The sequence below is a fragment of the Staurois parvus genome, unplaced genomic scaffold (assembly GCF_062004578.1).
Source record: "Staurois parvus isolate SC_StPar_1 unplaced genomic scaffold, SC_StPar_1.0 ptg000242l, whole genome shotgun sequence".
NCBI lineage: Eukaryota > Metazoa > Chordata > Amphibia > Anura > Ranidae > Staurois > Staurois parvus.
In genome coordinates this window covers 2,133,790-2,151,945 of record NW_028318038.1, presented here as the reverse complement: position 1 = coordinate 2,151,945, position 18,156 = coordinate 2,133,790, and the positions used below count along the sequence as shown (strand labels likewise).

General features: G+C 41.0%; 1 protein-coding gene across 1 annotated transcript; it reads left to right on the top strand.

The window, feature by feature from the left end:
- The first annotated feature begins 293 nt into the window (after positions 1 to 293).
- Positions 294 to 17,382, top strand: CKAP2 (cytoskeleton associated protein 2). The gene is made up of 9 exons (XM_089680338.1): positions 294 to 445; positions 4,697 to 4,784; positions 6,849 to 6,924; positions 7,080 to 7,840; positions 9,833 to 10,061; positions 10,773 to 10,943; positions 11,792 to 11,852; positions 13,229 to 13,478; positions 15,798 to 17,382. The coding sequence occupies exons 1-9, from the start codon at positions 403 to 405 to the stop codon at positions 16,051 to 16,053; spliced, it is 1,935 nt and encodes a 644-aa protein (XP_089536464.1). The 5' UTR covers positions 294 to 402; the 3' UTR covers positions 16,054 to 17,382.
- The last annotated feature ends 774 nt before the right edge of the window (positions 17,383 to 18,156 follow it).

The window sequence follows — 18,156 nt, the reverse complement described above, 5'->3', positions numbered from 1 at the left end:
GGAAGGGAGTCAACAAAATGGCTCCTTGTACGGGGACAGATTTTACCCAACAGCCAATGACACGCTATGACAGATGATCGGCTGCCAAAGCAACCAGTGACAAGTTCCAGCTTTCCTTCCCAAGCCGCTCTGGCTGTTTCGGTCACGCCCACCGTAACTAAGCTTGCCGTATTGGTTTTGCGGAGAAACGTTATAATATCACGTGGCAAACACTTTGAACTGATTGGCAAAGGGGCAATAACATGCACGCCCTATACCAGTTAACCAACCAGAGGTTCTAGTTTTCTGGAGGAGAGCGCTGATAGGAAAAAAGTACAGTCTGCAACCAATCGTACATGCAGTGAGGCGGTACTTTAGGCTGAGCGGTTTTCAAACTGACTTAGGAGAGGAGTGAGTGCAGAGATGGCAGCTGTGACTACGGTGCGGAGGGCAGTGCAGTGTACAGGTGAGCGGGGTACACGGAGGTGTATGGGGGTGCTCTCTATAGGCCTGTCGGGAGTTAGGTGACCTGAGGCTCCCTGCATGTCCTGCACTCATATGGACCAATCCTGTTACTTGTTTGTTACCGCGGAATAAAAGCTAAACTCTGATTCGTCAGGATGGGCAGTACTCTAATTTGCCAGATGAATTGAGATCCCTCCCCTGTGGGGCCCCATTCACATCTGCAGGTTTTGGGAACATGAGGAGAAATGCCTGTTATCCCGTATTGTGCAAAAAAGAAAAAAATGCACTACAAACAGGTGTTGCGCTTGCATTGCCATTAACCCCTGGTTCACATCTGTGTGGGTGGTGCTGCTGTGGGACCCGCAAAAATACCTGCAGCCGCACCACCCACATACAGCAATGTGGAATTAGTATTTGTTCCAATGGCACGCTGCCCGCACTGGGGATCGCAACCGTACTGGGAACCTCAGTTCCTGTGCAAGCTGTGATTTCTTAAAGCAGAGTTTCACCCAAAAGCCCAAAAGGGGAAGTTCTGCTTTAAAGATTGGTCCCTTGCTCCCCATTAAGGATTGTTCGCTTTGGGGAGCGGGTACCTGACATTGACAGGTACTGCCTCCCACTTCCACTGCGATTGCCTAGGCCAGGGGTAGGCGACCTGAGAGCTGCAGGACTGCAAGTCATAGCTGTAACTGTCGGTTTTGTAATCTTTGCAATGCCTCATGGGAAATGTAGTTCCACAACAGCTAGAGAGCCACAGGTTGCCTACCCCTCGCCTAGGCGATTGGAAACGGAAGTTGTCCTCCTACCCTCCCTCCCTGAAGTCTTGTGGGACACGTGACAGGTCCCAGAAGATGACGGGGCTATTCATGAAGCTCAGAGCTACTTGCGCATGCGCAAAAAAGAAAAAAAAAAAGCTCTGAGGAAGGGGGTTCAGCTCCCGAAACGCGTCAGCTTATCCGCATCATTAGACACAGTTGTATTTTGACTGTTTTTGTGGACCACCTATACTGCTTTAAATCACCTTGGTTTGTGAGTATACATCCTTTTTTTATTCAATAAATACGTGTTTTACCACGGTAATGCATGATGAGAGTGCGCCCTTGTCTTTTCTTTTTCACCAGTGGTCAGACTTCCCGATCTTAGAAGGGCAGCACCTCTTCTTTTGGCATTCTGGCATTTCCTTGGTTTGCATGAAGATTGGAGCGCTGGTTTCGTTTATCTTTTGGAGTAATTCTTAATGGCACCCAAAAGCGGGTAGCAGTGGCATCATAAAAAGCGCAAAGCTCACTGCAATAAACTAAAAAAAAAAAAAACAAATTTCTAAACAACTAAAAAAAAAAAAAAAAAAAAAAAAAAAATATAAAGAAATAAATTAAACAACTAAAGAAATAACAAAGAAAAAAACCCCTAAAATAACCAGAAAAAATAAACTAAAGAAATAACAAAAAAACCCCTATAATAACTAAATAACCAGGAAAAAAATAACAAAAAATAAATAACCAAACTAAAGAAATGCCTAACCAAAGAAAAGAACTTTAAAGTGGAGCTCCACCCAAAAGGGGAAGTTCCGCTTTAAGTACTGGTCCCCTGTTCTCCATGGGGAATTGACATCTTTGGGTAGCGGGTACACTATTTTTTCATGGGTAGGGGATAGCCTATGTAAAGATAAGCCAATGAGGAGGGAGTTGCAGTAGTTGAGGCGAGAGATAACCTGGGAGTGAATTAGGAGCTTTGTGGTGTCAATGGTTAGGAAGGGTGTCATTGATTAGGCAGGGGCATATTTTGGAGATGTTTCAGAGGTTGAGACTGCAAGCTTTGGACAGTGATTGGATGTGGGGCCAAAAGGATAGTTCAGAGTCCAGGATTACACCTAGCACCTTTGGCATGCAGGGACAGGTTGATGGTTGTGCCATTGATCATGACCGAGAAGCAAGGGGAGGGGGCACATGAGGGAGGAAATATTATGAGCTCAGTTTTGGGTAGATTGAGTTTGAGGAAGTGGTGTAACATCCAGTCTGATATGTCACTCAGTAAGTTAGTGATATGTGAGGAGACTGTTGTGAGCTGAGGGGTTGAGAGATTTGGATGTCGTCAGCATAGAAATGGTATTGAAAGCATTGAGAGGCAATCAGTTGACCCAGAGAGGAGGTGTAGATTGAGAATAGGAGAGGTCCAAGGACAGAACTTTGGGGGACCCCAATGGAAAAAGGAGGAGGAGATGAGGAGGAAGTGGAATTGTAAGTGACACTGAAAGTGCCGGGTGATAGGTAGGATGAGAACAAACGAAGAGCACAGTCATGGATACCATAGGGAGTAAAGTTTTTGAGGAGAAGCGGGTGGTCATCCGTACCAAAGGCAGCTGAGAGGTCCATAAGTAGGAGTACAGAATAGTGTCCATTGGTGTTTGCTGTTAGTAAATCGTTTGTGAGCTTTAGGAAAGCAGTTTCTGTGGAAATCTAAACTGAAGGGGATGAAGATTATTGTTGATGAGGTGGATGCTCCGTTTTTATTTATTTATTTTAGGTTTGACTAGAGCTGCACTTTATTATGGCCAATCAGTGATCACATGAAGAGTGGTAAGCAAGATGTCACTTCTGACATCATTGCTTACTACTAGTGAAATATGTGAATGATCACAAGGTACAAGGCTATTCACAACAGCCTTGTAGCCTTGTACCATGTGACAAACTGTGACCAATCACAGCTCTCACAGTATTTCTCAATGGCTGCAAAAATCCTGCCAGAGAGAAGGACAAATTATTGCTTTTACAGCCTTTATGGGTAAAAAAGCAATCAGTGTAAAAAATAAAAAAAAAAAATCAAGTAGTACAGTGTCACTATGGTGACACTGTACTGCTACGGTGACAGTATGTTAAAAATAAAATAAATACTATAAAAAAAAGTAAATTATTTTTGGTTATAAACTAATTTGGGTTTTTTTACTAAAAAGATAACCAATTTAATTTTGGCCAAGATTTATGAAGAAAGATTTATTTGCTAAATTTTATAAGAAAAATACTTTTTTTAAAAAGATTTTTGGACTTTTTCATTTATATAGCAAAAAAAATTAAAATCCCAGTGGTGAATAAATACCACAAAAATAAAGTTTTATCGGTTTAAAAAAAATGCTAGAAAATTCATATGGCTACAGTGTTGCATGACCGTGCAATTGTCATTCAAGGTGTGATAGCACTGAAAGCTGGCCTGGACAGGAAGGGGGTAAAAGTGTCCAGACTTGAAGTGGTTAATGAAAATATGTACTAGAATGAGCAAAGCAACCAGTATGATTTACAGGATCCAACGGCTGCATTGCCTAAAAAGATCCTGTCACCGCTTTTTTTTTTTTTTTTTAAAGTCTAAAAACATGTGGCCAATCTGTAAAATAGTTACAGTGTTGCTCTTTTCTGTCTCAATAAGTTCACTGTAACCAAAGTTCTGCTTCCCATTAGGTTACAGATCATTGAAATTTCCTTAGTCTGCTCCTGACTTCGGGTCACCTGCAAATGAACTTTGCCTTTCAGGTGTATATGAATCCTGTATTTGTAAAAACTATTAAACAGTGTAAAATATGTTAAACCTTTTTAATGAAGCAAAAAAATTAATTGTTAACTCCCTCCTTTTTTTTTTTTTTTTTTTTTTTTTTTTTTTTGAGTAATGTTCATGTGACTCTTTATAGCACTGCATCCCGGGCTTTGAGAGGTGGGGCAGAGGCTTCTTGTGAGGATTGGCCATCCTGCCCATGTCCCGCCATATCCCAGTGTTGTCATTAAATCAATGCAGAGCTGAGAAGGCGGCGTGGCAACAGCAGTTTGTCAAACGCATTCAGGATCTTCCAGCTGCTCTCATTCTGTTGGGGAGGGGGTGGGGGGTGGAGAGGTGTGACAAAAGGCACAATCTCCTAGTCATAGCAACAACTTCCTGACCACAGAGGTACAGGCACACCGTGCAAAGGCACAGCATCCTGAAGGCACACATGCAAACTGGCTGTACAAGGATGGATATGTTTCTGTCCTTTCATGGTCAGACTACTAAAAGAAAGAAGGATCCCTAGGTTTTTGACAGCAAATTAACAATAAAATGAGAATGTGGTACTGTTTTGGGAAGACAGGTACTGTATAAGAAAATATAAATGTTGGTGTAACGTACACTTACATTTTGGGGTAATGTACACTTTAATCACACAAGGATCATTTTAAGACTTTACTATGTTAGCAAGGTTGTCAGATTAATGTTTCTTGTTCTCTCAAACTAGAGCCAAGGAAAAAACATTCAGAGGACGACGTATCAAGAAAAATGGCCCCTCTGAAATCCAAGATGCCCAAGAAACAAAATGAGATCAGGTAAGTAGTTTTGTTAGAAAACCTGGGGTCAATGACAAGCACTACTAGGTCCATCTCCTATATGGAGTGCCCTGGGCAAGTAATGCTCGAGTTAGTGACATCCCTTGCCCAACTATGAGCATTCTACTCGGGTTGGTATTTGTGGCGCCTTCAGCTAAGTCATGTAAAGAAGATACTGGGCATATATCATGGGAAAATTGCTTGTGAAATGAGTACAAATTAATACACAGCGTACAAGCAGCTAGCATTTTCAGGAATAGGTTAGCAATGATGACGGCCTATGTAATCCTCTCCTAATAAATTTACTTTCACTTTGGCAAAGTCTCAGACCTAGCTCTGCCCTACATCCATGGATACAACGAGGGACATATCTGAGCTGATGAGGCCACTGGGCATCTTCTGAGTATGATGTGCCATACTGGACTGAGACTGTGCAGAGAGAACACCGATTAGGGAGGGAGAAAAGGAAAGTAAGAGAGGTGACAGGACAAACTCTGCTGCCAGGGAGACATGAAAGAGTTAAACTTACAAGGCAAGTGTCTTATCCTATCTCCCTGATATTTTCTAATTTCTCCCTCAGCAGCACAGTGTTATGACACTCCCCTGAGCCTAGACCTACAATCAGGGCTAGAGATGCACACATTTTAATTACCGAAAGCACACATTTTAATTACCGAAAGTCAAATATATTGAATTTTTGAGACCAAGGACGGGGGGGTGGAGCGTTTTCAATAAGAAAGTGACTGCTGTGGGCTTCAAGGAAATGGTGACCACCAGCAAAAAGAGAAGCAATGCTGGAGGTAATTTAGAGCACGTGCTAATTTTGGCAGCATAAATATAAAAAAAGAGGTGTGTGTGTGTGTGTGTGTGTGTCGCCCTCTAACAGTGTATTTACTTCTAACAGGTGGCATGGTAACGTATTGGTACATTACAATCCACTACTTGGTTTTCAGGTGCGCCTGCACCCCATGCTGATCTGTGCTGTGATTGGACACAGCAAGAGTTTGTCAGTAGGTTACAGCCAATGATTTTTGGCTGTATACCTGCTGATCGGCTGTGGCCAATCACAGCACAGAGTTCTGTATTTACAAACACACAGAACAGCGATCTGGCTGTTTCTTCTCTCAAAATCTCTTAAATCAATTCTTGAGTTCAGGGAGAAAAGAGTTAGATACTGTTGAGTAAAAGCAGCACACAGTTAACACCTTGATTGCCTTTCTGATCACCCTGTCACCCATTCATGTCATTAGTACAGTATTATCGCTATGTTAGTGTCACAAGCAAAGTCTGTGTCAGTTAGTATCCCTCCCAGCAAAACTCAGCACCAGACTTCACGCCACACTATAAGTCACTGATTACTAGCACGGCATGCTATGGGGGCACTTGGAAGGGAGGCGTTGTGGAGAGAACTGGTGGGGACCCAGAAGAGGAGGATCGGGCTGCTCGAAGCAAAACCATTGCACAGAGCAGGTAAATATTAGAGGTTTATTTAAAAAAAAAAAAAAAAAAAAAAATTATACCTTTTTAGAATGGCTTCAAAATTTCAGCTTGGAAGAGCGTTTGTTGATGCAGTAAGACCACTCTGTATCTTTTTGCTTTGCCCATCCATGCCCTGTGTAAAGGGCTGTGGTGTTTTTTTTTTTTTGTTTGTTTAACAGTCTTTAGCAAACTCCGCTTGTTATTAAAGCATGTTTTTTCCTCATCCAGTTTCCTTTCGCCTATACAGTTGGTTCTGTTTGATTCATTGATTAAATTCTACCCATCTTGTTGATCATCACTACCTGTTTGCTCTAACGATTTAATCATGCACTAAATCACATGCCTGCCAAATCAAAAACTGTATGCAAGTGTACATGGGAGAACTGATGTTTATGAAGACAAACGGTTGACATTGGTTTGATCTCAGTTTTGTTCTGTTTTATGCAATTTGATAAATGATAAAATAAAAATCAATGCATTAATATTTTTAATGGTGTTTAAATCTTTTTTTTTTTTTTTTTTTTACAATATTGTACATCTATTTAAATATAAACACTATAAGGTCCTCTGTGTTCTCTCTGAAAGGTCTCCTTTAATAGAGAGGTCAAATAGAGCTCCCCAGAAAAAGAATGCAGCAGTGAAAGCCGTGGACCAAAAAATGGTAAGTGTTTTGAAATTTTGAGTAGAGTAATATTCAGTAGACAAAACTTTGCTGAATGCTGTTACTGGCCTCTGCTTTCTCAGTATATTCCTATACAGTGTACATCATGCTTGATGTGACTTTTACAGTTTAATTTGTATATTTTGTCTTTCTAGATTAAACCGATTAATAAAGAAAACATCCGACCGGTCGGGAATAAAGATGGCAAAACTACTACGTTCAGCCAGTCTTTTTTAAAAACAAAAACTCTAAAGGAGAGACAGCTAAAGGATGAGAAGCAAAAAGAGGAATCTGCCAAAGCAGAACAGAAGTCAACAGTTCGGCCTGTTCTTGGAGCTTATCGTGGAAAAATTGTGCAGTCCAAGATTAATTCTTTTAGGAAGCCTTCTGAAACTAAAGACAATAAAAGTGCAGTCCCAGAGCATAAAAACATTACAAAAAGTGCAGCAACCAAACCAAATCTATCTACTACTAGGAAGCCAATAGTAAGGCCAGCCTCTGTCAATGATGTGAAACTGAAGCCGCAAGTTCCACAAAAAAAGAAAGTTCCACCAGTAACATCAAAAGTCAGGACATCCACCACAACTATCAAGGCCAAAGCTGAACCTAGAACCATGAGAAGAGCTACCCATGTCATCTCAGCCACATCACAAACAAAGGCACCTAGTACTGCAGTTACCAAGAGCAAAGTTCAACATGTGACCATAAGAAGAACCACCCACATACTTAACCACAAGAAGTCTCTGGGAGCAAATGTGCAGCAGAAGCCTGAAGTGCTGAAAAAGGCTGCAGACTTATCTGAGATGCAGAGTAAGAAAAGAGTAACAATTGGCCCTGTAAGCAGCTTGCCCAGTCACCAGCGACCTTCCACTGTTGGAAAATACCCTAAAGTGAATGAATCGGCGGAAGAACGCAGGTGTGTGGTGTGTGTTTTGTTTTTTTTTTTTTTTGTTTTTTTGTTTTTTGTTCTGTACATTCCCGTGTCAATAGTCACATTTTGAAATTGAAAGCATAACGTCACCCAAAAGGGGAAGTTCTGCTTTATGTCCACTCCCCCAGAAAAATTTGCCTCATTTTTTTTGGGGGGAACGGGTACCTGGTTTTGAAAGGTACCCCCTCCCACTTGGGCTCGGTCCACCCTCTCTTTGCCCACAGCCTTCTGGGACACTTCACAGTTCCCAGAAGGCTGTGGGACCATTCACAAAATGCGGCTCATGTATAGGCAGTGGGGAGCCGGATGTGAAGCCACAAGGAGTCTCGGCTGGCTTCCCACACTAAAGATGCTGGTGTTCCTGCCAATCCTTCTGCTTTCCTAATAAACTGACCACACTAGACATTAGTTGTCTGGCTATGTTGGGAATGCAGCCTGCTTTCCTCCTATGAGCGGACTTTTGCTGACACCCCCAGTCATTCACTGGGAAGATCAGTGTGCTGTGTACTGTTCTGCCTCCCCCCAGCTCTTTAAGCTCCTATGCAGCTAAGAACAGAGGGTATTTGATCTTAACTTTAAAAAAAAAAAGAGGAGGACGAAAAAGGTATGCATGTGTATTTTAAGAATAAAAGAAACAAAATTGGTCCATATGTAGTTAAAGCAGGAGCATATGTTGTTCTCCAGGTAAGCAAGTAAAAACAATCATCTTGCTTGAATGCAGCTAAGCATTTGGTAAGCTACATCGCCCCCCCATTTCTCCTCGCTACACTAAATCCACATTATTGCACAGAAGACCCTTGTAAGAGGTCAGAACCTTTAGCAATTCATAGCACGTGAATTGGCCTTAAGCCATAATAAATATTAATGTGTTGCATGCTCCCATTCACATAGTCTAACTTAAAAAAAATAAATAAATAATAATTTTTGTTTCTTTACCTTTTTCGTTCTCAACCTCTATACTCCAGCTGAACGCAAATGTGCGGTCTCCCGGCATCTGGACCTAGACGCCGAGCAGCCGCACATTTGCGTTCTATTAAAAAAAAAAAAAAAACATATGTGCTGAGAGCGCGCTCCCAGCACACATGTCCGGTACTCTCCTCTTTCGATCGGGACCTTTCCCCATCATGTGATGGCGTGTCACTGGTCACATGACCCTAAACCCCGCCTCCCGGCTTCTGAAACCCTTAAAGGGCCGGGTGGCGCCGGCGCCAAGGGGTTCAAATACCTATGTGCTGTTATAGAGGGGACCAGGGAATTGTATGTACCACAATTCACCCTGTCTGTACTGTGCTGGCAAATCTCACTATCTGTTTTAAACTAGATGTGCACACAGTCTGTCCTAACAAGTGGTTAAAGATTTCAAGTCTTGGGTGGTACATTGTATGTAAGAGCATTTAAAAAAAAAAAAAAAAAAAAGTTCCTCAGCCTGTTCCCAAATTGCAAGCTATTCTGTTACTCTGCCTATACAGTCCTGCATATAAAGCTGCTCCAAAGAAAAAACTCTAAGGGTAAGAAGTATTTTTAGGTATGCTGTGTGCATGGGAATACATGCCAGAGATATAGCAGGGGTTTCACAAATTTGACTTCAAAAAGGGGAATGCACTTTTAAAAATGTCTCTCTAAGCCACAAATTCAGTGTCACAGTAATGTATGGTAAAACTGCATCCAGTGTAAGGTTTCTGTGTTTTGGATTGAAAACCTGCAATAAAATTCTGAGAACTGTACAATATTGTGCAACTCTGAGACCTGATGTGTAACAGATAACCCGTCAGATTCTAAGAAATAGGTCAAAATCACATACTAGTCAATAAGACTTTGGTCCTTCATCTATTGGAAAATTTAACCAAATTTGATCTGTGTGCAGCTTACTGGAAAATGCTAGGCCGCATGTGGGTGTTTGGTTTGATGAGACTATGAACTCCAATGCTGTTTTTTTTTTTTTTTGTTTTTTTGTTTTTTTTTTTATTTGTTATTCAGGGCTCGTTTAGCACAGTGGAGGGCATCAAAAGGAAAGGTGATGAAAAGGCCCCCATCTGTGACCCCGCTTTCTACAGTTAAGGTACAAAAGGATGAGCCAGTGATTAAAAATGAACCCGAAGAACCTCGCCAGCTGTTCTGGGCAACCATGGCAGAAGAGGATGAACAGGAATGGTTCACTCTGAAAGTCAACCAGATCTTTGCCGAGTGTCAGAAGCTAATAGATGAGGTATAGTCATCAATGATGGACCAGTGTGCAAAAGTGTATTTGCTTTGGAAGAATAAATCACCTCCAATGTTGGGTGTCCTACATGTGTGGCTGTTGCTGTGTTATATAAAACTATTAGAATAGTTATTCACATTTTAGAATGGGGTGCCCTTTTAAAATTATGGACAGCCATGAGGCACCCCATTTTAGAATGGGGTTCCTCGGGACTGTTCATAATTTTAAAGGGTGACTGAAAAAAGGTTGAGAAACACTGAACTTTTTTTTGAGATAGAGGGGAGAACACCTGTCTGGTTGTATTGCTGTCTGTGCCCCCCCTTTTGGAAGATTCACTGTTAGTCCTATTTACCGTTATCGTTGAAAATGACAGTACTAGAGAGGAAATCTCCCAAGGATCTGCTCTTTAGCAAACATCCAGGGGTGCCAATAAGTCTTAATGACACCCCCAGGCATCAGCAAAACCCCTGCTTTTTGACATGCATGAAACTGCACTGCTTCAGCACTATGCGATTCCGTGTGGTGCAATTTTCAGAAAGTGTCAGACTTCTATATCCATGTTCCTGTTGAAATTAATGAGCTGCCCTACCTGCAGAGTGTGAACCTAGAATTAAAAGATGTTTGGAACTGGTGTTGCTAGAAGGTAACTGTATCACTCCCCTCCCCCTCCTTTTTTTTTTTTTTTTTTTTTTTTTTTTTTTTTTATTCTGGTACCAGGGTATTCCAAAGGAAGAAATCCTATCCATACTGGAAAAGCAGGTTGAGAATATTCCGGAAGCAAAGAAGCTTTCCAGATATTGGGAATGTCTGGCACGTCTTGAACAGAGGGAAGGCCAGCCATATAGAGTAATTGACGTGTGTGAGAAAGCAGTGGCAGCTGGGGCACAGGTAAGAATAACTTTAGAAGATCACTTATTTTACTATGCCATGCTTACAGTGGGGTTTATTTTCTAAAGGCACTTTGCAAGTGCAGTTGCATTCCTTTTCCCAGGACTTAGTAGAAGAGGACATGGTGAAGCTTCACTTTGTAAAGAATACCCAATCAGGTGCAAGGAAAATAATTTAAAAAAATGCATTTTTATTTGCACATGATTGGGTGATGGAAAGCAATAAAGCTTTACCACATTCAATAAGCTCTGGGGAAATAAGTGCAACTGCATTTGCAAAGTGCACAGTCTTTTTGCCTTTTAGTAAATCACCCTAAAATCTCCTTACAGGCCTTACAGGTTTTATGGATTGATCAGGTCTGTGGTGTACAGGAGATCCACCTCTGTTGTTTATGGCCCATATTTGAGGATGGTTTCCACGTTAACCCTCCCTATGGGCCCTGTCATATTTTGTAGCCAATAGGGAGGTAACAAGGGCTGGAAGGAATGAGACCTGATTGCTGCTTCTTGTAATGGAAATGGCTATTTTTCTGGTACGCTGGGTGTTCTCCAGATAACTTTTGTGCTTGGGGACTATAAGGTACATGCACTATTGCACATCCATGATTTTCCACTGCTTAATCGGCCACAAGTTTGCTTTACAGCTAATCCCCACTCATATTCCATGTTTTTATATCTTTTGGCCCTGTTATATCTAATTTAAGATCAGGTGCTTTAGCCTGTACATCAGTTTGCTGCTAGCATAAACCGTGCTCTAAAAGGTTTATGCTAACTACTGTATGTGTAACTACTCCTAAATGTTTTCTTAGGAGATGAACACTTTTTTTTTTTTTTTCCCCTCTTCTGCAGCCTCTAGAAGAGCTGAGAGCCATTCTTGCAAATACACTGGAACAGTTGAAGACTGAGCCTGGTATGTGTCTTAGGATTATAAGTGGGTTTTATTTATATTGCTGAGGTTACAGACAAGTGTCAATAATGGCCAATGACTTCAGTCATTTCTAAGTCGTGACTTGGAACAAGTTTAAAGATTAGGAGTTCTGATTTATTTTTCACAGTACAGATTTCTTTTAATGGGAAATCTATTGCCAAGTAGATGGTTGTTCCTATACAAAATAGAATTTTGCTGCCTGAATCTCCATAGTGTCATAGATTTACTTAAAACAGAATCTGTTATGAACCTAGCCACCTGTGTATTCACATAGCAGCAGCCATAGTGTGTCTCAGCAGATAAATGATGAAGATTGGTCAAAAATCTTAAACATCTGACACATGTTTGGCTGTCTCCTGCTGCATGCTGTGGTTCCCTCCATCAGCCCCTGCTCCACCACTGTCCTGTAATGCTGCAAGTGCTGACGGATGAAAGCACAGAGTGGGACCAAGTCTCTGAAACCTCTTAGTGTGGCAGATTCTTAAGATTATGTATATAATAATAAAAGCGTGAGCGCTAATCCAAAAAAGCAGCTAAGCACTCTAAGTAACCAAAAATACTTAAACAGAGTAATATCAACAAAAGTGCAGCGCTAGATAAGAAAGTTGGAAAGAAAGTTCACTAAAGTGTATTCATAAAAACGTGCCAGATGACAAGTGGAAAATCAATGGTGGCAGTCCGTGAAGAAAAGCAGAAATGCGCACTCACCAGAAGACAGGTGTAAGTAAGCGGTATGCATCAAAGCCCATAGATCCTCAATCAAGGAGAGAACTGGTCCGGTCAAAGTGGGTTGATCTTCCCTTTCTCTTAGTCCTATTCTGAACACACCTTTTAAAGCAGAACCTCACTGGAAAGGGAAAGTTCTACTTTTTCTTCCTCCTTCCTCTTTACCATTATTGGGGTTTTATTTATTTGTCTTGGAGTGGGTAGAAGATGATTGGGTACCACTCCACTTCCATTCAGATCGCCTAGGGAACATCCAACATCTTGTATTTCCCATAATTTTCTGTGTTAGTACCAATGTTCACCAAGACAGTGACACTGAGGGAGTTTTACTAAACCTGGTGCAGCTGTGAATGGTAGCCAATCATCTAACTCTAGCTTGTTCAAGCTTTGAAAATAAAACCTGGAAGCTAATTGGTTTCTACACAGAGCTGCACCAGAGTTTACATAATGCAGTTTTAGTAACTAGCCCTTTTTCTGTTATTGGCTTATGAGCAGAGGCTGATACTGCAGTCTTGGCACTAGAGTCCTATAAAGTGCCAGCAGGTGATTTTTGCCCACCAGACATGCCAACTTTGGGTTGAGTATACACAGAATAAACATGTTATATGTCCTTAATTGGTGCTGTTTTACAGGAGAGAACCAAAAGAATGAGAGTGAGGAAGAGGCTCAGGCTGAGGAATTAAAGGATGAAGTAAAGTCTGAACCTGAGGATTCTGCTATGAAGGAAAAAAGAAAAAGGGGAAGGAGAAGAGCAATGAAATATGAGCCAAAGAGCCCATCCACTCCTGAGAAACCATCCAAGTCTCAGGGCACCCCAGAAAAAGGAGAGGATACGTCATCTGTTATTAGATTCAACATTACTACAACCCCTCATTTGGAAAAGTAAGATCTCCCCTTTCCTGAAAGTACATGTTTAATCGATGACATGCTATTAGTGTACTATGTGCATATCTCCATTCTAATGCACATCAGGGTCTAATTGTTTCTGCCTGCGTCCTTTACTAAGGGTTTCGGGATAATGGGGCCTGGAGGTGCTTGACTCATAACTTTCCAATAGTCCAGCTGTTACCCAGTGGTTGGTAGAATGTCTCATATGTTTACCACCCTCCTCTCCACTGCTGTCCTATTTATCAAAGGACCTGATTAGAATAAATGTGTGAACTCCATGTCTGTCATTTGTTGGAATTTTACACAGTTGCTGATCTTCAGCTCCATGAGACCTTGTACATTTAGGTTTTGTGATTAACTGCCCCAGGGTATTTTGAGGGCTTTGGTGTATGAATAGACCAGGTGGGAAGCACAGCGGAGGTGTGTATTAATTGGTGGGGGGTGGTTTATCAAGACTGGGCAAAGTGACATATATTCTCTGTATGTAAACCCTGACAAACCTTATTTGCTCCTCCTTTTAGTCTGTTAAATATACCATTTGAATTCGTTTTATCTTTTTGATAAGAGCAAAAAAAACTTTCTGATCATGTCAGAAATTCAGAGCTGTCCGGTGCTCATATTCTTTGTTGTCTCAAGAAAAAAAATTGTCCCCCGTCCATATCTTAGGACTAAGGAATGATTACCTTTTATGTAATGGAGATGGGAGAGTGGATGGGTTCGAGTAGTTTGTCAAGCAAAAACTAAGCAGGGCTGACAACACTCAGTCCACAAAAATACTGTGGTGTCAGCCCACAAGTTCATTTCTGGAAGATCAATTTTTTAAACAAGCAACAAAAGCGCTTTAAAACAAGCCTTCCCTGACCTCTCTAGCTGCTGTTCTTCTAAAAAAAATTGTCCACTGGAGTTTTGGAAATCCCGGGACTCCCTCTTATTGGCTGAGACAGCAGTGGGAGCCATTGGCTCCCTCTGCTGTCAATCACAGCCAGTGAGCCTATGAGAAGAGAGGGGATGGGGCTAAGCCGCGGCTCCATGTGTGAATGGATACACGGAGCAGCGGGTGCCCCCATAGCAAGCTTCCTTGCTGTGGGGGCACCTCACAGGAGGGGAGAGGCCAGGAGAGCCTGCAGGGGACCCGAGAAGAGGAGGATCCAGGCTGCTCTGTGCAAAACCACTGCATACAGCAGGTAAGCATGATCTGTTTGTGGTGTGTTTTTTTTTTTTTTTGTTTGTTTTTTTTTTTATTAAGCCTTTAATATCACTTACAAATAAAATACAGGAAAGTGTTCATATATTGCAGAGGTGCACCGCACTTTTTGGATATTCACATTTCATTTAGAATATGTTTACGTTTAGTACAGTTTCTCAACCTTTTTTCACATAGCACCCCATTCTAAAATGTAAAAACTAAAGTAATAGTTCTACATAATGCAGGAACAGTCACATACATAGAACTCAACGTTCGAGGTAATATAACCCGAGTGCTGATGGACAGGGACAAGGGTGGAGGGCAAGCAAGGATGCTGTGCAGAAGCCTGACAGCCTCCTCATCAACCAATGACATTGCTGGCTGTTAGGATGACAGTAGCTAGAAGGTGTTGTAATGGTGCACAATAAAAACCTGTGACTTTGTGTAACTAAAAGGCAGGCTTGATCCACCTGCTAGCTTGTGTACAATTTTTGCCAAGGCCCCCCTGAAATGACCTGAAGGTACCCTGGTTGAAAAAAGCTGGTTTAGATTACTTACAGTATAACTAAAGGCAAAACGCTTCACTTTTGTGTTTTTTGGTTTTTTTTTTTTTTTTTTTTTTTTTTTTTTGTATTTTATAATACAAAGTTAAGGGTAGAACTACTGTCCGGTTTTTATTGTTGTCTGGGTCCCTGTTAGGAAGATCGACTTGCTGCCCTAATCACCAGGAATAAAAGTTGGGGAAAATCCAAATGTTTTGAGTTGTCGTCGGAACAGGAATCTCACTCAACAGACTCCTGTATTTGCAGACTCAACAAGATCTCACTTCTTGTTGAGTCTGAAGGATAGAAAGTGATGAAAAATCTCCCTAATAAGATACAGATAGAGTTTTGGCTTTGGTATGCTTAATTATTTTTTAGCACTTTTTTTTTTTTTAAGTTTTTTTTTTTTTTTTTTAACAAAAATTTTGCATACAATTTCTGTGCAGTATGAATAATTTACATAAAGTTGTTTGATCCATTGAATGTATATAATAAAGATTTGTGATTATTCTAGTATAAGTTATTCTTTTATTTTAGTTATAGCAATGGTTTCATCGTATATATTTTTCTATTTGTCTTATCCAGAATTAGAAAACTACAGATGATGGAGGGGCAATCCAGCATCAAGGGTTACAAATTTTTAACCCCTGTAAGACGCTCCAGCCGCTTGGAAAAAAAATCTCATGTATTTCCAGACATGTTGAAAGACCATGATCCTTGTATTGCTGGTATTGCCCAGCTGGAAAACCTGGAAGATCCCCAAAGCTGTCCCAATGCATATATCTTCCGGAAGAATGAGGCACTCAAGGAGATCAATGCAAAAAGTTTAACTGAGAAATGAGCCCTCTTCATAGACTATTGACTGGTTAAAATGCACTTTTTTTTTATTTTAATCTGTGTACTGGGTTATACATTCGATGGACTGTCATCATCGCACACTAACTAATGTCTTTTGTCTGGTGTTATTTCTTCATAGATGTGTATGTGCGTTCTGCTTAGTAGATTCTTTCCCAGCTCTTATAGCTTCCACTAGTTCTTTATGAATTGATTGGCTGGTTGCTAATTGAGCCAACACAATATCTGCCTTTGCAGTGTATAGCAAGATATAATTTAACACTTTTCTTAGCAGTGTGTGTTCCAATATAATTGGTATTGTATCTAATGGTACTGTACGCTATATGCGTCATTGTTAAAAAAAATATAACTTATTTAAATCCTTCCCTGGATTCCTTTTTTAATTCCCAGTTAAAGTTTTCTACAAAACCACACCATTTCAAGGGTGTCAAAAATTAACAGGTTTTCAAAGTCTTGGCTGTCATGTTGGTGTAAGGATGCTGCTCTGTCATTATTGCCATCTTGCTGTAGTGGCCTGACGGGCCCCTTCTGAGTAAGATCAAAAGCTCTGCAATTGTTGAAGATTATGCTGATTGTATGGTTAATGGCCAGGCTTGACAGGATGGCATGGCGGGCATGGAGACCCTTGCTCAATAGGGCAGCAAACCTTAGCTGCGGGTTGCCAGTGGGTTTTTGAAGGTGGGGGGCTTTGGTTTTTTTTTTTTTTTTTTGGGGGGGGGGGGGGGTTTCCCCTCCCCTTTTGTCTGCCCACCTGAAATGGTAGGTGAAATTGAGTATAGAACTTCAAATGGGATTTTTTTTTTTTTTTTTGTTTACCAGCCTGCCTCAGAATGACATGTAGAACAAGAATCAAATTCTTCCTTTTTAGTTTTTGCAAATAACACCTCTGTGCTACTGCCTGACACTATGGAAAACATGGCTTGTAAAAATAAGATGAAGTCACGGAAACCTTTCGTGCCTGCAATTCTGTTTTGAGAAATACAACATGTTTTAAGTGCTTATGTGACTTTAGTAATACTCCTTTAGTTTGGGTCAAATTGAGCCCGATTTTATGCAGAGAGTCTAAAAAATTGCCGCCTTTCAGTCCAATGGAAAAAAAAAAAGGGAGATAAAGGCAACCTACCAACACACCTGCCATATAACTATATTAACTGCTAGGTTGTCTTGATTTAGAAGAAAGTTGTGCTGTGTATGACCAGCATTTGGACCACTTCAGCAGCTGAATAGTGAGCAAGTGTACAAAAATTTACAGTTTGCATTCTATATATATTTTCTTGTACTGCTTTAACTGTAATAAACAGACCTGTTCTTAGTACTAAGTGTGATGTGTCTTGTATAGACCGCTTATTAAGTTCTGCACTTGCTGTGGGGAAGGGTTTGGGGGTGATCTGCCCTCTAATTCTTATGCTAGCAGGCATCACCTATGACAAAAGATCTAGCATTTGCCTTCCCTTTTATTAAATGGAATTTGAACTAAATTCTATCTAGAACTTGTTTCAGAGTAGAGCTAGTCAGCATGACAGCCGGGTAACAAGTAAATTCCAAGGGAGAGATCAGCAATGGTATGTCCCATATCTGCTCAGTAAAAATGGAAAATGGACTGGGAAAAGCACATTGCCGATAAGAATCTGCAGGGTTAAGCATTTTGTGTGTGTTCAGCTAAGGAGACACAATTGCCATGTATGAGCTCATGACTCTTTGGGTGAGATTTACTAAAACTGGATAAGAAAGGGGAAGCCAAAAACATCTTGGTCTCCCTCCTGGCTTCCCCTTTCTTATCCACATCAGACTCCCAGCCTTTCTAAATACTTTGTGTGTTAACTAGGTTTATTGCAATTGTATATCCCAATTTTACCCACTAGATGACACTTGTATTGGCATGCATTTTAGCTTCCTATTTGTCGCTGTATTACCCAATTCTATTTGGCAGGAACACTGCCCCATTGTATACTAGCCTGCACATCTGCCAATCTTGTCAGCTTGACAAAGGAGCATACCCCCTCCATGGTGCACATGCTCCAAAACGTCGCATCTCTTTTAGTGACCCAATCACGCCGAGCGTTGCGCTCCACCCAAGCACTACAGCTCC